The sequence below is a fragment of the Lynx rufus genome, unplaced genomic scaffold (assembly GCF_022079265.1).
Source record: "Lynx rufus isolate CCGP_SWC_20201006 ecotype Redwood Valley unplaced genomic scaffold, mLynRuf1.p SCAF_6, whole genome shotgun sequence".
Classification (NCBI taxonomy): Eukaryota; Metazoa; Chordata; class Mammalia; order Carnivora; family Felidae; genus Lynx; species Lynx rufus.
Genome location: NW_025814878.1, coordinates 14,683,401 through 14,706,071, shown reverse-complemented (window position 1 = coordinate 14,706,071; position 22,671 = coordinate 14,683,401). Strand labels below are relative to the sequence as shown.

Sequence of the window (22,671 nt, the reverse complement as noted above, 5' to 3'; positions counted from 1 at the left end):
GAGTTTTGAAAATTATTGTATATTGTATTGAAAATATTGTTAATCTTTATAAGCCAAAGGGGCTACAAAGTAAAAGAATGCTTTCATAATACTTTTTATGAACTATAACTTTTTTTTTTTTAATTTTTTTTTTCAACGTTTATTTATTTTTGGGACAGAGAGAGACAGAGCATGAACGGGGGAGGGGCAGAGAGAGAGGGAGACACAGAATCGGAAACAGGCTCCAGGCTCTGAGCCATCAGCCCAGAGCCCGACGCGGGGCTCGAACTCACGGACGGCGAGATCGTGACCTGGCTGAAGTCGGACGCTTAACCGACTGCGCCACCCAGGCGCCCCTATGAACTATAACTTTTTAAAAAGCATATAAAGTGTGATTTTCATGAAGTCTAATTTATGTCTTTTGAAATGTGTTTAGTTAGCAATAGGCCTTCTCAAGATACAGAAATTACAGGGGCGCCTGGGTGGCTCAGTCAGTTAAGCATCCAACTTCGGCTCAGGTCATGATCTCGCGGTCCGTGGGTTCAAGCCCAGCGTTGGGCTCTGTGCTGACAGCTCAGAGCCTGGAGCCTATTTCAGATTCTGTGTCTCCTTCTTTCTCTGACCGTCCCCTGTTCATGCTCTCTCTCTGTCTCAAAAATAAATAAATGTTAAAAAAAAAATTTTTAAAAAGATACAGAAATTACAATCCCTTTCCACTAAAGCCTCATTGAATTAGTTATCAGTTTTTAGCAAACATTTCTTATTTTGCATTAAAAAGCAATCTATTAGGGCACTTGGGTGGCTCAGTTGGTTGAGCGTCAGACCCTTGATTGTGGCTCAGGTCATGATCCTAGGGTCATGGTTGGAATTGAGCCCTGTGTCAGGCTCCATGTTGAGTGTGCAACCTGCTTAAGATTCTCTCTCTCTCTCTCTCTCTCTCTCTCTTTCCCTCTCTCGCTCTGCCCTTCTAGCCTACTAGCACTCTCTCTCTCTTTTTCTCTCTCTCTCTCAAAAAAAAGGGAGACAGAGAGAAAAGAGTCTGTTCAAAAAATATATATTGAAGAGGGAGATGTAGCTTGGTACCAAGTGTAACCTGAATGTGGCTGATTTTTAAAATCTTATTCTAGCACGGTAGAATCTGATCTGGGTCAGAAGAATAGAATACAAGCTAAATGTGAGAAATAAAGAATGAATTGAATATTTACTGAGATACTATTTACCAAGTTTTATGTTAAACAAATTGATTCCACATATTTAATATGAGAATTTCACTAAATCCCTTTTAAAAAACAACCTAAAGAGATTTTGTGAAAAACTAAACACACAAAGCCACAAGAAAGAAGAGAGAGGAGAGAGAAAGAAAGAGAGAACAGAAGAAACAGGAGGAAAGAAAGAAAGAAAGAAAGAAGGAAAGAAAGAAAGAAAGAAGAGAACAGGAGGAAAAATGACAAGATCAAAATTCTGGAAGCTGCAAAGCAAATGACTGATTCCTGAACAATTTAGCAGACCTGAAAAACCAAATCCTAAGGCCAGGAGTGGAAAACGCTACAAACAGATGGGAATTACATTACAGAATCCCCACCAGGCTCAGACATTGGGTTCACCAGGCAGTAAGTGAAAGGAATAAGGGGAACTGTTTTCAAGTTGCTTAAGAAGCAGCCAGACCCTCAGATTCATTTTCCCACTTTCCTCAGCTGGAAAACCCTTCCCTCCCCAGTCCTGAATAAGACTGGGAGTTTATTCTATGGAGAAAGTTAAACAAGTTTCTGGACTGGGGAATACTCCAATAATTAAATGAAGGGCTCCTAAAAAAAAATAAAGGATGATAACAGAAATAAAAACTAAAATACTGGGGTGCATAGCTGGCTCAGCAGGTTAAGCATGCAACTTCGGTTCAGGTCATCATCTCACGGTCCATGAATTCAAGCCCTGCATCAGGCTCTGTGCTGACAGCTCAGAGCCTAAAGCCTACTTCAGATTCTGTGTCTCCTTCTTTCTCTGCCCATCTCCCACTCACGCTCTGACTCTCTCTCTCTTTCTCTCTCAAAAATAAACATTAAAAAAAAAACAGTAAAACTAAATAGCAGATGATAAAATGGGTTAAAAAATATGTTAGAGGGAAAAAAGCAAAGATGTCCAAAACAGAAGAGACTGCTAGGAGTTCCAGAAAGAAAGGAGAAAAAAATCATCAAAGAAATAATTCAAGAAATTTACATTCAAAGAAGTATCTGGGTTTATAGAATTTAAAATTCTACTCACTGAGAGCCCAGAAAAATAGACAAAAATACACCCACATCAAGACATACCATCATGAAATTTCATATTAGAAATGAAAATGAAGGCTTCTCTAGAGGGGGGAAAAAAGCAGTTCAAATATAAAGGATCAAGAACCATAATGACTCTGACTTCTCAATAGCAACCCTGGAAACTTTACATTCTTCAAAGGAGATTTAGACATTTGTGAAGAGTTAGGGGTATTAAATAGCATTTACATAGGCATACAAATAAACATGAAAAATACTGATCTCATCAAAATTACTGTATAACTATGTCAAGAAGACTGAACAACAGAAAGGATATCACAGAATTGAAAGGATATCAATGAATTGAATATTTATTGAGCTACTATTTACCAAGTTATGTTAGACAAGTTGATTCCACATATTTAATGTGAGACTCTCACCAAATCCCTTTTAAAAAACAATTTAGGGGAGCCTGGGTGGCTCAGTCAGTTGAGCGTCCAACTTCGGCTCAGGTCATGATCTCGCGGTCTGTGAGTTTGAGCCCCGCATGAGGCTCTGTGCTGACAGCTTGGAGCCCGGAGCCTGCTTTGGATTCTGTGTCTCCCTCTCTCTCTGCCCCTCCCCTGCTCATGCTCTGTCCCTCTCTCTGTCAAAAATAAACATTAAAAAAAATAAAATAAACAATTTAAAGAGATTTTGTGAAATCTCTTTCAGAAAAAAAGACCAAAAAAAAAAAAAAAGAGCTAAATCTTCATACTTTGCAGTGTGAGATCAATAGGTAATACCTAAAACTAAAACAAAGAAGTGGGAATATATTCACATTATTTATCATTAAGGTAATTAGCAAATAATCTGCTTAAGATGTGAAAATGGTTGCCCGTGGAAAGACCAAATTTGGGGAGATGTAGGGATGTAGGCAGTCGTCTTCTTTTCATTACAAGCCTTGTAGATAAACTAAATGTGTTAAATATGTGTATAACTTGACTAAATTTTAAGACTAAAATATACCACACAAACTCTCTAAACACAGTTATATTACCTAATGGGTCTGAATTTCTATAAAAGAATATCCATAAGCCCAGAGTGTTTATCAGCATCTCTCTCTGGATCTGACTCTTAAGAGGGCACCAGAAGGTTCTCTTCTGGACATGGTGTCTAGGTTGCCCTATGTACTGTTGTGTTATTGTAATGCGTTGTGCAGGCTAATTATTAAAAGTATCTCTTTTCACTCTCAAAATTATCCGGATTGAACAAAATTATTTGCTCAGCTAAATATTACTTTCCTACCTCTGTACATTCGCACTTGCTATCTTCCTTACTTGACGTCCCTCTCCCAAATGTCCTCCCTCACATTTCCATTCAAGTTCTATTCATAAAGATTTCCTTGAACTAAACACTTCTCCTCCCAACCCTCATCACACTGCATATACAACTTGAGCATAACGATTTTCACACTGTGTTGCAGCTGCATATGTTTTCACACGAACATGAGTTTCTGAGAGCAGGGATCATTGGTCTCCATCTTCAACTGTCTAGCACTGAAGATGGGGGCTACATGCAGCGATCCACACGATTGTCACTGAGTGACTGAATTTGCCACATTATATAAAATTTAATTGTTGGACATTTGTAGTCTTGAAAGACTTGTCATCATGAAAGATACTGACAGCTCAATTCTGATAAGATTTATCCCAACCATAAAAAAAAAGTGCAGGCATAATTCCACTCCCATATTCAAAGTTAAAGATGATAGTTTGACATTACAAATTATTGGGTGAGTTTGAAGATCTCTATTTTTACATATGTGCAAACATATATATGTATGCATCTATTTCAACAGCTACAGTAAATTCACAACTTATTTTAGCATTATACATAGTCAGATGAATATAGCAAGCAGATAATTAGATGTTCTCAAGTTAATAACGAAATATATGAATGTCTTTACAATTCTTTTCTTAGAAACTTAACTCGCATTTTTATCTGGTCCAGTTCACATGAGGGTGAATTGTTGCTGGAATTAATTCATAATTAATTCAACTCTCTCTGAACAGGACCTGAACACTAGCTGAGCAGCTCTTCTACCACGAAGGATAAAAAAGCCAAACTGAAATGGGTAAGAGGGGCAGAGACATGGTCTCATGGGAACCACACCCTGCACAGCAACCCACAAGCAGATGGGGTCTCACAAATACCAAGCACATCCCTGAGAACTGAGGGGTTCAAGCCCCACCTCAGCCACCCCAGCCCTTGGGATCTTCACTAACATCTTCACCCCCAAACATCTGACTTTGAAACTGAGAGTTACATCCAGGAGACCCAAAAGCCTGTTGTAAAAAGAGACTCTTAAAGGGGTCATGCACAGACTCACTCACTCTCTGAGCCCCTAGTGCAAAAGCATCAGGTTGAAACACATCTAGACATATGCGAAGGAGATTCATTGGCTAATCTTAAAAGCATCTGCCAGAGGGGTGAGGGTCTGGTAGAGCTGTCTCCGGGGACAGAGGTGCTAGCAGGCACAATTTTTACACTCTCTCTCTACCTCGCTGGCACCACTTGGCAGACCCCTACACTCTCCTGTGACCCTGTCCCTGTGACCCTGGTGGGTTTGCCTTGGCCCAATGCTCCCCTACAACTCTGCCCTGCTAAACCTGGCAGGTGGGCAACCCCAACCCAGTGCTCTCCCATAGCCCTGCCAAAGCCAGCAGGTGCATGCAGTCCACACAGAGGACTCCCCCTGAATGCCTGGCACTGGTGGCAAGGGGGCTTGTGTCTCTGGGCCCCAGAGAACTGAAACATCAGGGAGATAGTGCTTGGCAGATTGCCACCTATAGGTCACTGCACAGACAGCAGACTGAAGCACATCACCAGTCTTCCTGTGACCAATCCTTCAAGACTGAAAAAGATATTCGTTTTACCTACTACATAAAAATGAAACAGCTAAGCAAAATGAAGAAACACAGGAATATGTTCCAAACAAAAGAACAAGATAAAAACCCCAGAAAAAAAAACACCTTCATGTGTGCTCGCTTCGGCAGCACATATACTAAAAAAACACCTTCATGAAACAAAGATAAGTAAACTAACTGATAAAGAGGTCACAAAAATGCTCATCAGTCTTGGAAGAAGAATGGATAAACACAGACCTAGAACATAAGAAAGTACCAAACAAAAGTCACAGAGCTGCAGAATACAGTAAGTAAAGTGAAAAATACATGAGCATGGTTCAACAGCAAACTAGATGAAACAAAAGAAAGGATCACTAACATGGAAAACAGGGCAGTGGAACTCACACAAACAGAGCAGCGAAAAGAAAAAAAAAATTTTAAAAAAGTAAAGACAGCTGATGGTACCTATAGGACAACATCAAGAGGAACAACATTCTTCATACAGTGCTCCCAGAAAGAGAAGGGAGAAAGGGTCAAAAATTTATCTGAAAAAATTGTGGCTGAAAACTGCCTTAACCTGGGGAAGGAAACAAACATCCAGATCCAGGAAGTCCAGAAATTTCCAATTAAGAAGAACCCAAAGAGATCCATACCAAGACACATTATGATTAAAATGTCAAAATTTAAAGATAAAAATAGAATCTTAAAAGCAACGAGAGAAAAATAACCCGTGACATACAAGGGTACCCTCCTGACAACACACACACACACACACACACACACACACACACACACACACACGACTATCAGCAGATTTTTCAGCAGAAACTGAAGGCCAGAAGAAAGTGGAGTAACATATTTAAAATGCTAAAAGAAAAATACTTCCAACTAAGAATACCCTAGGAAAGATTATCATTCAGAATTAAAGGAAAGAGAAGTTTTTCAGACAAGCAAAAACTAAACCAGCCTTACAGTAAATGTTAAAGGGACTTCTTTAAGCTAAAAATAAAGGACACTGATTAATAATAAGAAAACATATGAAAGTAAAAATTTCACAGTTAAAAATAAGTATAGTAGTAAAAGAAGTGGACTAATCACTTAAAAAGGTAGCATAAAGTTAAAAAGACAAAGATAATAATAGTGATAAAAAATTAGTTAAGGGTTACACAAAATAAAAAGATGTCAAATGTGACATCAAAAACATAAAACATGGTGGGGGTAGTAAAAATGTAGTTTTAGAACGCATTCAAACTTAACTTGCTATCAACTTAAAACAGACTGGTACAGATACAGATATAGAAATAGAGAAATATAGATTTGGATATAGATACATATGTAGATAGATTGATATATACAAGCTTCATGGTAACCACAAAGGAAAAACCAATAGCAAATACAGGAAAGATAATAAGACAGGTATCTAAACATAACACTACAGAAAGTCATCATACCACAAGGGAGGAGACCAAGAAAAGAAAAGGACAGGAAGAAAAAAACTATCAAACAGCCAGAAAACAATTAAGAAAAGACAACAAATACATACTCATCTATAATTACTTTAAAGGAAATTCTCTAATTAAAAGATATAGCGTGGCTGAAGGAAAAAAGAAAAACAAGACCCATATATTTGCTGCCCACAAGTGACCCACCTCAGACATAAGGACACACAAACACTGAAACTGAAAGGTGGAAAAAGATATTTCACGCAAATGGAAACCACATGAAACCTGTGATAGCTCTCCTGATAGCAGATAAAATGAACTTTAAAACAAATAAATAGTTTATTTATTAAATAAATCAAATAAATTTTATTAAATAAAAATAAAAGAAATAAACAAAAATGGGCATTACATAACGATAAAGGAACAAATCTGGCAAGCATATATAACACTCATAAATATGTATGCACTCAACACAGAAGCACCTAAATATGTAAAGCAAATATTAACAGACCTATGGAGAAATTGAAAGCAATACAATAATAATGAGGGGATTTAATATCCTACTATATACAGAATATTCTCTTCAAAAGCAGCAAAATACATATTCTTCTCAAGTGCACATGAAACATTCTCCAGGATAGATCATAATTCAGCCACAAAACAAGTCTCAATAAATTTAAGAAGACTGAAATCATACAAAACATTTTTTCAGACCACAGTGATATGAAAGTAGAAATCATAAAAAGAAAAATGAAATGTCACAAATATATGAAGAACCAAACTGCTACTGAACAAATGAGTCAACAAAGAAATCAAAGGAGAAATAAAAGAATACCTTGAGACAAATGAAAAATTATAATACAACATACCAAAATCTATTAGATGTAGAAAAACTAAGAGGAAAATTCATAGTGAGATAGGCCAACCTCAAGAAATGAGAATAATAATCTAGGGGTGTCTAGCTGACTGAGTTGAAGAAGCATGCAACTCCTGACCTCAGGGTCGTGAGTTCAAACCCCACATGTGGTGTAAAAGAAGTACTTAAATAAATTAACTAAATTCTTAAAAAAGAAACAAGAAAAATCTCAAGTAAGCAAACATTACACCTAAATGACTAGAAAAGGAGGAAAAAATGAAGCCCCAAGTTAATAGAAGGAAGGAAATAATAAAGCTCAGAACAAAGATAAAGTGAAATAAAAACTGAAATGACAATAGAAAAAATAAAGACACTAAGAGCTGATTCTCTGAAAAGATAAAAAAATGGTAAACCTTTAGCTAGACTCACTTTAAAAAGAGAGAATATTAACAAATATATAACATCAGAAATGGAAAAAGAGAAGTTACAACTGATACCAAAGAAATATAAAAAATCATAAAAGACTATTATGATAAATTACATGCCAAGCACAACCTAGGAAAAATGGGTAATTTCCTAGAAACATAGAATCTTTTAAGACTTAATCATGAAGAAACAGAAAATCTGAATAGACTGATTATTGGCAAGGAGAGTGAATCAGTAATCAAAAACCTCCTAACAAATAAAATCCAGGACAAGAGACTTCACTAGTGAATTCTACCAAACATTCAAATAAAACTTGATATCTATCATTTTCAAACTCCTCTAAAATTTTGAATATGAATGAATGCCACCAAAAGCAATTTACAAGGCCAGTATGAATCTAATACCAAAACCAAATAAGAACAACAAAAAAGGAGAATTATGGGCCAATATTTCTGATGAACACACATGCAAAAGTCCTCAACAAGGGGCGCCTGGCTAGCTCAGTTGGTTGAGCTTCCGACTCCGGCTCAGGTCATGATCTCACAGTCTATGAGTTCAAGCCCCGCGTCGGGCTCTGTGCTGACAGCTCAGAGCCTGGAGCCTGCTTCAGATTCTGTGTCTCCCTCTCTGACCCTCCCCTGTTCATGCTCTGTCTCTCTCTGTCTCAGAAATAAATAAACATTAAAAAAAATTTTAAAAAAATCCTCAACAAAATATTAACACACCGAACTCAACAATACATTTAAAAAGTCATACACCATGATCAATTGATATTTGTTCTAGGCATGAAAGGATGGTTCAATATCTGCAAATCAATCAATCTGATATTAACAAAATATTAACAAAAACCTGTTATTAACAAAAAATAAATACCATATGATCATCTCAATAGACGTATGAAAAGAATTTGACTAAGTTCAACATCTGTTTATGATAATAACTCTCACCAAAGTAGATAATAAAGGGAATGTACCTCAACATTATAAAGGCCATATATTACAAGCTTATAGCTAACATCATACTCAACAGTGAAAAGCTGAAAGCTTTTCCTCTAAGATCAAGAACAAGACAAGGGTTTCCAACTCTTGCCACCTTTATTAAACATCGTATTGAAAATCCTAACCAGGAAATTAGGCAAGAAAAAGAAATAAAAAGTATCCAAATTAGAAAGGACAAAGTAAAACTGTCACTATTTGCAAACAACATGACTTTATATGGGAAAAACTCTAAAGACTCTACTAAAAAAAAAGTTAGAACTGATAAACAAATTCAGTAAAGCTGCAGGATGCAAAATCAGCACACAAATATCCATTGTTTTTTTACACACTAACAACAAATTATCAGAAAGAAAAGTTAAGAAAACAATCCCATTTACAGTTGTGTCAAAGAGAATAAAATACCCAGGAATAAGTTTAACTAAGGAGGTGAAAGACCTGTACACTAAAAACTACATGACACTGATAAAAGAAATTGAAGAAGACACAAATAAATGGAAAAATATTCTGTGCTCATGGATTAAAAACTTAATATTATGAAAATCTCCATATTATCCAAAGCAATCCATGGATCCAATGTGATCTCTTAAAAATCCCAATAGCAATACAACAATCCTAAAATTTTTATGGAACCACAAAACATCCCAAACAGCCAAAGCAATCTTGAGAAAGAAGAACAAAGCAAAATCACACTCCTTGATTTCAAACTACATCACAAAGCTCTAGTAATCAAAACAGTAGGGTATTGGCATAAAGACAGACACATAGATCAATAGAAGAAAACACAGAGTTCAGAAATAAACTTTTGCATATATAGCCAATTAATTTATGATAAAGAAGTCAAGCATACACAATAGGGATAGGAGAGTCTTTTCAATAAATGATATTGGGAGAACTGGACAGTCTCATGCAAAATAATGAAACTGGAACACTATCTTACACCATACACAAAAATTAACTCAAAATGGATTTAAGACTTGAATGTAAGACCTGGTACCATAAAACTCCTACAGGGAAATATAGGCAGTAAGCTCCTTGACCCTGCTCTTGGCAATATTTTTTTGGATCTGACTCCAAAGATAATATCAACAAAAGCAAAAGTAAACAAATGTGATTACATCAAACTAAAAACCTCTGCACAACAAAGGAAATTATCAACAAAATAAAAAAGGCAACTTACTGAATGGGAGAAGATGTTTGCAAATCATATTTTTGACAAGGAGTTAATATCCAAAATATATAAAGAACTCATACAATAAAATTCAAAAATGGGCAGAAGATCTGAATAGACATTTTTCCAAATAAGACATGTAGATGACCAAAGGTACATGAAAAGATGCTCAGCATCACTAATCATTGGGGAAATGCAAATCAAAACCACAATGAAATATCATTCTAACATGTGTCAGAACGGTTGCTATCAAAATGACAAGAAGTAACAAGTGTTGGTGAGAATGTGGAGAAAAGGGAATCCTCATTCACTGTTGGTGGGAATCCAAATTTATGTCACCACTCTGGAAAACAGTGGAAATTACTCAAAACACTAAAAATAGGGGCACCTGGGTAGCTCAGTTGGTTGAGCATCTGACTCTCCATTTCAGCTTAGGTCATGATCCCAGGGTGGGAAGACTGAGCCCCACGGCAGGCTCCATGCTGAGTAAATTAAATTTTAAATATAAAATTAAAAAAAAAAACTAAAAATAGAACCACCATGTGGTCCAGAAATTCCACTTCTGGTTACTTATCTGAAGAAAAATGAAAACATGAATTCAAAAACACATATGTATCCCTATGTTCATTGCAGTATTATTCACAACAGCCAAGATATGGAAACAACCAGTGTCTGTTGATGGATGAATGGATAAAGATGTGATATCACACACACACAAATACACACACAATGGAATACCACTCAGCCATAAAAAAATAATCAAATATTCATTTGCAACAAGGATGGAACATAACAGTATGCTGAGTGAAATAAGTAAGACAGAGGAAAGGACAAACACCATACGATTTTACTTAGATGTGGAATCTAAAAAACAAAACAAACAAATAAAATATAACATAACATATAGATGAAGAGAATAGATTGATAGTTGCCAGATACGAGAGGGCTGGGAGGTGGGGTGAAATGGGAGAAAATTGTTAAAAGTGCAAACTTACAGTCATAAAATAAATAAGCCATAGGGACATCATGTACAGCATGGTGACTACAGTCAATAATATTGTATGTATGCTATGTAACTTTATATAGTGACAGGGGAAGCAAGATTTATTGTGGTGATCATTTCCCAGTGTATATAAATATTAAATCATTATGTGGTACACATGGAAGTCATGTAATGTCATATGTCAAATATGCCTCAATTTAAAAATTTTTTTTTAAATCATACCACTCAACTGATTTTCAAGTAGATGACTCTGGAACTGAAATGTGAGAAATCTTAGAAGTTAAGAGGATGCTTGAAAAGTAAAGATATGGCTCCAGGTCCATTATAAACAATTGTTATTTATTCCCAAGTTTCCAGTTATCTATGTTATAGAGATAAATAAATAGAGGAACAAAGAATACCATTATTTAGTTCTAAACTATCATAATTCTGTAATTGTATCCCATTTATATATGTATCTAGCTATGTGTTTCTGTGTGTATTATATATTACATATATACCTCATGTACAAATATATGTTCTATATTGTATGTGTTACTTATATATTATATGTTTTATATTTTCATATATATATTATGTGTTTTTTCAACCTATTATTATCCTTCTCAGATGTAAATACATACATGTAAAATTCAGGAAAAGCATGATTAAATTCAATATCAATTTATGATAACTCTCAACAGATGGGTATTATATATATATATGTGTATATATATATATACACACACACACATATATACACATACAAATATATATGTATATATCTGAACATATGTATACATATATACACAAATATGTGTATATATTATATACATATAAATTCTGTGTAATATATATACATACATATATATATATATATATACACACACACCTAAGAAGGATAATAACAAGTGGAATTATCTGAGAATTCAGTAGAATAGAGACTTAGATGTAAAACTAAGTTGCTTTAAAGAAATATTTTGGGGGGCAACTGGGTGGCTCGGTCAGTTAAGTGTCAGATTTCAGCTCAGGTCATGATCTCACAGTTCGTGGGTTCACGCTCCACATTGGGCTCTGTGCTAACAGCTCAGAGCCTGGAGCTTGTTTCGGATTCTGTGTCTCCCTCTCTCTCTGACCCTCGCTCGCCTTCTGTCTCTCTCACTCTCTAAAATAAATAAACATAAAAAAAATTTAATAAAGAAAAATTTTTAGATGTTTACTTATTTTTGAGAAAGAGAAGTGCAGTGGGGCAAGAGAGAGAGAGAGAGAAAGACAGAGGATATGAAGCAAGCTTGTGCTGAGAGTGAGAGCCCAATGTGGAGCTCAAATCCATGAACCTGAGAACATGACCTGAGCCAAAGTCAAACAACTGAATGAGCCAATCAGGCGCCCCTAAAGAAAATTTTTTAATTTACCCTTTTTTGTATGAACTGTGAATGAACTGTGAGAATATGATTCATACGCATCCCCCATACAGCTATGATACTTTATGTGAAGAAATACCTTTTTTAAATGCTGAAACATCCGGGACTCCTGGGTGGCTCAGCTGGTTAAGCATCTGACTCTTGATTTCTACTCAGGTCATGATCTCACAATTCATGAGATTACCCCTGCATCAGGCTCTGTGCTGACAGCAGTGAGACTCCTTGGGATTCTCTCTCTCCCTTTCTCTCTTCCTCTCTCCCACTCTCCCTCTTCCCCTCTCTCTCTCTCAAAAAAAAAAAAATTGAAACATCTATATGGGGAGCAAAGACTCTCAGAGTGAGACATGTGTCCCACACAGGTCCTCCTCATCTTTTCATGCAGAGTAGGGTAGCCATAGTGCCCAAGCTGATTGTCTGCTTCTGTTCTACTCAGGGAGACATGATCTACCCACATGCACACAGCTTGTGCCAACACTGTTATAGGATTAGAAGCTAGTAATGGCAGAGGAAACTCATACCCATCAAATTGAACAATCAACCTACTCTTTCCATTAATAAATGTGAACAACTAAAAATTTCCAATTATATTTAAAACCAACAACAAAAGGGGCACCTGGGTGACTTAGGCAGTTAAGGGTCTGACTTCAGTTCAGGTCATGATCTTGTGGTTTGTGACTTCAAGCCCCATGTCAGGCTCTGTGCTGACATCTCAGAGCCTGGAGCGTGTTTCAGATTCTGTGTCTCCCTCTCTCTCTGTCTCTCTGAGGTTTGGGCTCTGTCTCTCTCTCAGGAAAAAAAACAACAACAAACAACCAAACAAACAAACAAAAAACAATGTTTTAAAACTAATGACAAAAAAGAGAAAGGTCAAACGAGAAGAGAACAACTGATTCTGAAGGAAACAAGATAATTCCAGTAAGATAGGAGGACTTCAAATCATTCTTAATAGTATTATAAGAAAAACTCAAGAAGATATCCATTCACAAACTAGAATAAATGAATATGCAATAAGGGAATAACAAAATAAGAGTCCATGAAAATTAAGAATACAATTATCAAAATTAAGGAAAAAAGTTAGTTGAGTTGGAAGAAATAAAATAAAGTCTCCAAAATTTAAATCAATAAAACCAAGAGATGAAAATATTTTTAAAAAGTCCAGAATAAGATATAAATCCAAGATGCAGCAAAGGCAGTCCTAAGGGGAAAATACATTGCAATCCAGGCCTAGCTCAAGAAACAAGAAAAATCCCAAATACAAAACCTAACCGCACACCTAAAGGAACTAGAAGTAGAACAGCAAAGAAACCACAAAGCCAGTGAAGAAGAGAAATAATAAAGATTAGAGCAGAATAAACAATATAGAATCCAATAAAACAGTAGAACAGATCAATGAAACTAAGAGCTGGTTTTTTGAAAAAATAAACAAAATTGATAAACTCCTAGCCAGACGTCTCAAAAAGAAAAGAAAGAGAACCCAAACAGATAAAATCACAAATGAAAGACGAGACATCACAACCAAAACCACAGATACACAAACAATAATTAGAGAATACTATGAAAAATTATACACCAACAAACTGGACAACCTGCAAGAAATGGACAAATTCCAAGATACTCACATACAACCAAAACTCAAACAGGAAGAAATAGAAAATTTGAACAGACCCATCACCAGGAAAGAAATTTAATCAGTTATCAAAAATCTCTGAATAAATAAGAGTCCTGGGCCAGATGGCTTCCCAGAGGAATTCTACCAGACATTTAAAACAGAGTTAATACCTATCCTTCTCAAGCTGTTCCAGAAAATAGAAATGGAAGGAAAGCTTCCAGACTCATTCTATGAAGCCAGCATTACCTTGATTCCCATACCAGACAGAGACCCCCACATAAAAAGAGAATTAGAGGCCAATATCCCTGATGAACACGGATGTAAAATTCTCAACAAGATACTAGCAAACTGAATTCAACAGTATATTAAAAGAATTACTCACATGATCAAGTGGGATTCATTCCTGGAATGCAGGGCTGGTTCAATATTTGCAAATCAATCAATGTGATACATCACATTAATAGAAACATATGATCCTCTCAATAGATGCAGAAAAAGCATTCGACAAAATACAGCATCCTTTCTTAATAAAAACCCTCAAGAAAGTCAGGATAGAAGGAATATACCTTAACATCATAAAAACCATGTATGAAAACCCCACAGTTAATATCATGCTCAACTAAGAGCTTTCCTCCTAAGATCAGGAACACAACAGGGGTGTCTACTCTCACCAACTGTTGTTTAACATAGTATTGAAAGTCCTAGCTTCAGCAAAGCAATCAGACAACAAAATGAAATAAAAGAAATCCGAATTGGCAAAGAAGAAATCAAACTTTCACTTTTTACAGATGACATGATACTCTACACGGAAAACCCAAAAGACTCCCATAAGCTGCTAGAACTGATACATGGATTCAGCAGAGTTGCAGAATACAAAATCATGTACAGAAATCAGTTGCATTTCTTAACACCAATAATTAAGCAACAGAAAGAGAAATCAATAAATGGACTCCATTTACAATTGCACCGAGACCATAAAATACCTAGAAATAAACCTAACCAAAGATGTAAAAGATGTGAATGCTGAAAACTTATGAAAAAATTGAAGACACAAAGAAATGGAAAAACATTCCATGCTCATGGATTGGAAAAACAAATATTGTTAAAATGTCAATACTACCCAAAGCAATCTATACATTCAATGCAATCCCAATCAAAATTGCATGAGCATTCTTCTCAAAGCTAGAACAAACAATCCTAAAATTTATATGGAACCACCAAACACTCCAAATAGCCAAAGTAATGTTGAAAAAGAAAAACAAATCAGGAGACATCACAATCCCGAACTTTATCCTCTACTACAAAGCTGTAATCATCAAGACAGTGTGGTATCGGCACAAAAACAGACACATAGACCAATGGAATAGAATAGAGAACCCAGAATTGGACCCACAAATTGCATGGCTAACTAACTGCTCTTTGGCAAAGCAGGAAAGAGCATCCAAGGGAAAAAGTCTCTTTAGTAAATGGTGCTGGGAGAACTGGACAGCAACATGCAGATGAATGAAACTGGACCACTTTCTTACACCATACACAAAAATAAACTCAAAACGGATGAGAGACCTAAACGTGAGACAGGAAACCATCAAAACCCTAGAGGAGAAAACAGACAACAACCGTTTGACCTCAGCCACAGCAACCTCTTACTCAAGGTGTCCCCAAAGACAAGGGAAATAAAAGCAAAAATGAACTATTGGGACCTCATCAAGATAAAAAGCTTCTGCACTGCAAAGGAAACAATCAACAGAACTAAAAGGCAACTGACAGAATGGGAGAAGATATTTGCAAATGACATATCGGATACAGAGTTGGCATCCAAAACCTATAAAGAACTTACAAACTCAACACCCAAAAAACATATAATCCACTGAGGAAATGGGCAGAAGACACGAACAACCACTTTTCCAAAGATGACATCCAGACGGCCAACAGACATATGAAAAGATGCTCAACATCACTCCTCATCAGGGAAATACAAATAAAAACCACCCTGAGACACTACCTCACACTGGTCAGAGTGGCTAAAATTAACAACTCAGGAAACAACAGATGTTGGCGAGGATGTAGAGAAACAGGAACCCTCTTGCACTGCTGGTAGGAATGCAAACTGGTGCAGCCACTCTGGAAAACAGTGTGGTGGTTCTTCAAAAAATTAAAAATAGAACTACCCTATGACCCAGCAATAGCACTACTAGGAATTTATCCAAAGGATACAGGAGTGCTGATTCATAGAGCCACATGTACCCCAATGTTTATAGCAGCACTTTCAACAATAGCCAAATTATGGAAAGAGCCTAAATGTCCATCAAAAGATGAATGGATAAAGAAGATGTGGTTTAAATATACAATGGAATACTACTTGGCAATGAGAAAGAATGAAACTGTGCCATTTGCAGCAACATGGATGTAACTGGAGGGTATAATGCTAAGTGAAATAAGTCAATCAGAGAAAGACAGATGTGATACATTTTTACTCATATGTGGAACTTGAGAAACTTAACAGAAGATCATGGGGGAAGGGAAGGAAAAAATAGTTACAAACAGAGAGAAAGGGAGGCAAACCATAAGAGACTCTTAAATACAGAGAACAAACTGAGGGTTGATGGGGAGGGGGAAGGGGAAAATGGATGATGGGCATTGAGGGTTGCATGTAAGCAATGAATCACGGGAATCTGCTGAAACCAAGAGTACAATGTATACACTGTATGTTAGCTAACTTGACAATAATTGAAAAAAAATTTCCTATCTAGTTCTGAGATGTTAAATTTAAACAGAAAATGTGATATTCAACAAAAACAACAAAAGATATAAATCCAAGAGGTCCAAAATCCATCTAGGGAAGGTTTTTAATGATACAACAAAAACAATGAAGGAAGAGGAATAATCAAATAGTAGAAGAAAATCCCTAGAGCCTAAGACACGACTCTTCAGCAATTGTGGCCCAGGAAAAATGAAAAATAACTCATAAACACATCCTCATTAAAGGTCAGAACATCTGAACAGATGCTTCTTTTCAGTTCTCTTCTCTGGATCCTCTTCTCTTTGATCTCCAAATTGTATGGATCCACAGGCTTATTATTTTCCCTTATTTTCTTTTTCTCTGCTATATTTCACTCATTCACTAAATGATTCCATCTAAACTCATTACTTAGAAGTCACCCAGATAATGATAACCCCAATTTTATCTGTCCACTCCCAACCTCTCCATAAACATCCAGATATCAAATTGATTTCCTTTCTGCAATCTAACCTACATTTCAAATGTAATATGCCAATAACAGAATTGTTATCTCAATCCATACTCTAGTCTTCTCATCTTATCTTCCTCATCTCAATACACAGCAATACCATTAATCCAGTTCTTCAGACCATAACGCCATAAGTCATGCTTAACTCCTCTCTTCCTCATGCTCTGCCTCCAATCCATCAGCAAGGCCAACATCTAGCATGGATTTACAAAAATGGTGTGTCCAAGAAGAACATGAATTCCCTAATACCATGATGAAATGTTATACTCATATTACCACTCACAACCCTGTTTGTATTAATTATATCTCTCATTCAAAGCAATACAGTTTTTTTTATGTTTTTTTATTAATTTTTGAGAGAGAGAAAGAGAGAAGACAGTGAGCAGGGGAGGGGCACAGAGAGAGGAAGACACAGAATCTGAAGCAGGGTCCAGGCTCTGAGCTGTCAGCACAGAGCCCAATGTGGGGCTCAAACTCATGAACTGTGAGATCATGACCCAAGCTGAATTTGGACGCTTAACCAACTGAGCCACCCAGGAGCCCCAAAGCAATAGTTTTTAAGAAGATGAGAATGTCTCTCTTTGTCTATGATACAAACACTGCATGATCCACAGTAAATAGTATTTACATGATATTTTAAATGTTGAATATTGGTTTCCATTTTTAAATCATCAAACTATAAAAGACTTACTTATATTTAGTAAATGAAGTGTAAATTTTATAAACCTCGAGAAGGTGAAAGTAATGCACAGTAGGAGTTAACAGGCGGAAGTAGATGTGGAGGAAAATATGGGGACAATAAATCCCTGACTTATCCAGTAGGAAATCAAGAGGCACTGTCAAAAATGTATGGGTCGAGAAACAGAATTTTTATGAAGTCAAATAACAAAAGAATTTTTTAATGAGCTGGTAGGGATTGGCAGTGGGGAAAGAGAACAAATAGAAGTGAGCTAAATCTCTCTCATGCCACAGATAGGAAATAATAGCTATTTTTAAATTGATACATTATATGAATTGATAACACGATAGGAATATTATTTAAGACTTGGATTTAACCTCCAGAAAAACTAACCATAAAATCATTGGAAATAATTACTTCTGATGAGTGGAAATGAAGGAAAGTGTACCGAACCTTACTTTTTAGTTAGCAGCCTCATTAGTGTTTTTATTATGGCAAATATTGCTGGCCTAACAATTACATACACAAAAAATAAATATATTATTAAATAGTATAGTAAATGATCACATCTGATCTAGTTTTATGTCTGTATTTACACATGTTTATCTGAATAAAACTTTATAAAGAGACACCAGTTTTTGTTTCACTGTTGGTCAGTAGCATAAAAGATATACATGCTGGTCTAGGATCCACTATGTAAGTACAAAGATTGGCCAACTACAGTCTGGTCAAAATACGTTGATGCCAGGTTATGTAATTAATAAAAGAATTCTATAAAAAGGATCCTTCACATCTAGAACCAGAAAAGCTCACACAATGATTCACTATAATTTATCTCCTTAAAGTACTGCAGGCGCACATGCCTCCCCAAAGGGAGACACTGCTGCTTTGAACACAGTAAACACTTCCATTGTCCTAATACTACCTCTCGTCCTACTTCTATGCTTATAAACATGGCACTATTTTTACCTTGAATAATGCATGGCTTGGTGGCCTGCAATATTAAAATAGAAGTCTGTTGTGTGCTTCATCTCATTGGTGTGCCCAGTGGCCTCAATCCAGTGTCCTATTGGGAGACAATAAACACCATCCACCAAGTTGTTTTCATTATAAGTACAGCAACGGTCGTGGTGAGGTCCATTGCCTGGAACAAGAAGAAATGACAAACAGAGAAATTAAATCAATGTTTTGCTTAAACAGCCACAAAGTAGCTGATGCAAAATTAATAGGAAGAAGAAAATAAATATAAAGCTGCTTAATCTACACATTTCAGTATCAACAAAAATAGGCTACAGTGAGGGGAGAAACAGAAAAAAAAATTTGTAGAGTTACATATAAATTTCACAGAGTTCTGTGCTCCCTTTGAATAAATGCATATTTCCAGAAGCATATTAACTCTCAGACTTTTATGGTTACCTCTCACTGCCCTAACTGCCCGTTGTGAGTCATTTTACAGCCTTTTTATCTTTTGGTATGCAAATTTATAACTAAAATCAGCAATAAAGCATTTTAGTATCATCTCAAACAAATGAATTTTTTTAATAAATACATTAATAAATAATAAAACAAATGATCACACCCAACCTACTTTGCATGTAAATCAGTGGTTAGTACTATTTTCAGATGGGACACATAGCATCATAGAGATTAGCTACCTTGCCCAAGGTCATAAAACTAGTAAATGCAGCACCAGTAGCAAACTGATACTCCTAGTCCCCCATCTTTCAGGCCCCTGTTCAGGACCTTCACCCTGTTTTCTACCTACTTCACAAGCACCAGCACCGCCACCTTCCTTCCATTGAGTAAACCAAAAGAGACAGAGGTGGAAGAACATGTCTCTGAAAACACTATTTGTCTATATCACATTCTGCCCAGTATCTAATACACTCGTAAACAGATCCTTTATTTCTATGAAAATTACAATTCATACATTACTTCTATTCACCCTTCTTGTGTGACCACCCTATTTCAAATCATGCCTTTCCTTAAACAACCTAGTTTCCATATATTGTCTTTAATAAGAAAAACATGTAAGCAAAATAAACATAGGAATAAGTCACATTTGTTACAAATATGAAAATCTGACTCATTTGTTCTTTTCTCTCTCTTACAAAACATTTTACCTAAAGTTATTTGGCATAAAATGTCAAAAACAAAAAGTCCTTAAGTCATTGGGCAATTCTTTGGGATATAATTTCCCCCCCCCCAATCCAATAGAAGGTACAAGACAGCTCCTTTAATAAATCATCACTGATCTTCTTAGATCAGACTTCTCTTTTTCTCTTGATGACTACAAGGCACTACACCAATTTCTCCTTTACCCCTGATACTTAATAGATGAGGAAACAAACCATACTAGCAGCCCCATTTCTAAAAATATATCAAATAGAAATATAACAAGAGTAAAAAATGATATATAGAGATACATGTATTAACAATACTATTTTAATAGCAAACACTCTAAACTATGTAAGTTCATCTATTCATTTTTCCACAAATACTTACTGATTGTCAAGTACACAATCCACACTATGCTAAGTCATGTTAAGGATTTGGGTATTTACTGTAAGAGCAATAAAAAAAAATGAAACATTTTAAGTAGCCTGGTAACATGACCAAATTTTTATTTTGAAAGTATCTCTCTTGTTACAGAGTAAAAAATTAATTCAAACGCAATGAGATTAAAGCAGAAAAAGTCCATTTAGGAAAGGACTTCATTAGCCCAGGCAGGAGATGATGAAAGCCTGGAGGTAGAAAAGGGAAGGAGTGGGCAGATTCAGGAAGGAAAAGCCACAGGAATGGTGGATGAACTGGGTATGGGAGGTGAAGGAAAAAGGGAAGCAACAATGACTCTAGGCTTCTGGCAAATATAACTCAATATATAGTTGTACCACTCATTAATATGTGAAATCCAGGGGCGCCTGGGTGGCGCAGTCGGTTAAGCGTCCGACTTCAGCCAGGTCACGATCTCGCGGTCCGTGAGTTTGAGCCCCGCGTCGGGCTCTGGGCTGATGGCTCAGAGCCTGGAGCCTGTTTCCAATTCTGTGTCTCCCTCTCTCTCTGCCCCTCCCCCGTTCATGCTCTGTCTCTCTCTGTCCCAAAAATAAATAAACGCTGAAAAAAAAAATTTTTTTAAAAAAAAGATGTGAAATCTGTAAGAGGCTGGAAGGGAAGATCACTAGTCTGGTTTTTGTATGGGGCTTGAAGTGCCATTTAGATACAAAAGGAGCTGTCACATGCAGAGTTGGCATAATTGGTTTGACACTCAGACCAGAGATCTGAACTAGAAAAATAAGCTTATGAGTCATCGAAGTGGCAACTGAGGCAAGGAGATAGATGAGTGACAAAGAAAAACAATATTGATGTAGAAGAAAAGGTTTCTAGAACAAAGTCTGAAAGCATCCCAACATTTAATAGCTAGATAGAGAAGGATAAGCTTACAAAGGATGTACAGAAATAAGCTGGAGAGAAAGACCAGGAGTGAGTAAATGAGGTGGAAAAACATGAATAAAACTGTAAATAGAGACTAAAAACTGGGTGAAACTGGGTCTGACTGTTAAAGGTAGTTACATCTGGAGAATGGAGTTGGGATGGGGAGGACCATTTTACTCTAAATTATTGTGAATTCACTGGATTTGTCACAGAGCACAAGTATTACTTTCTGGTTTAATAAAGGAATAATACCTATGGCTCCCACCGTTCAGTACAGTAGACTTACAACAATTTAAATATTACAAATTAAATAAAAACAATTATTCAGGAGCTCAAATATACATAAATTAAAATATTCAAGAAAAATTATTTACATAACATCAACCACCTCATCCCTATAATTAATTTTTGGAAATACTCATTTTTACACACACATGTTTCAGGAGAAGTAACAAAACATTTCTATTTCTTTCACCAAGAAGGTATCAGTGGAGGCCACTAGAAAGCTGGGACTCCCACCATACTCAGTAATAATAAGGTCAATCCCTTCAGTTGTCAATGGATGGGGAATCTGGGTAACAAGGCAGCACTCCCACCCTCCTAATGGAGAGTGTTAAAGGAATCCAGTTAAACCCAAAGATTTTAATAAAATCCAGAGTCACATTACATAATTCTCAAACTGGCCACATTTCAACAGAAAGTCATTCCTTACATCAAATATCACAAAGATCTCAAGCTAAATAAAAATTTTAAATGCTTGAAAGATGCCAACATCAAAATGACAGAGATGTGAGAATTATCTGAAAAGGATTTTAAATTTCAACAACCCATTAGAACACATTTGAAACAAATGAAAATATTAGAAAGTCTCTGCACACACACACACACACACACACACACACACACAAAACAGATGATGTAAAGAAGAACCAAATGGAAATTTTAGAACTGAAAAATATAACAATTGAAATAATAACCTCAGTGGATAAGCTCAAGAACACAATGGAGCAGACAAAAGAAAGAATCAGCAAGCTGCAAGACAACAGAAATTAATCAATCAAAGCAACAGAGAGAAAATAGACTGAAAAAAAGAACAGATTTAGAGACCTGTGGGACAGCTGGGTTGTTTCTAGCTTTTGACTATAATAAATAAAACTACTGTAAAATAAATAAAATTGCTGTATACATCTAACATTCATGCAGTTGAATCCTGAAAAGAGAGGAAAGTGTGTGGCTGAAAAATTCTTGAGAAAATAAGGTCTAAAATCTTTCCAAACTTGCCAATAAACATAAACTA

The 22,671-nt window shown here is 36.1% G+C and overlaps 1 protein-coding gene across 2 annotated transcripts in view; it reads right to left on the bottom strand.

Moving 5' to 3' along the window:
- EPM2A (EPM2A glucan phosphatase, laforin) overlaps positions 1–22,671 on the bottom strand; it is a 106,820-nt gene that overhangs the window by 48,657 nt on the left and 35,492 nt on the right. For both annotated transcript variants that reach the window (XM_047103145.1, XM_047103146.1), the window contains exon 2: positions 18,912–19,086. In XM_047103145.1, the coding sequence (XP_046959101.1) occupies positions 18,912–19,086 (175 nt within the window). The remainder of the gene's footprint in view (positions 1–18,911; positions 19,087–22,671) is intronic.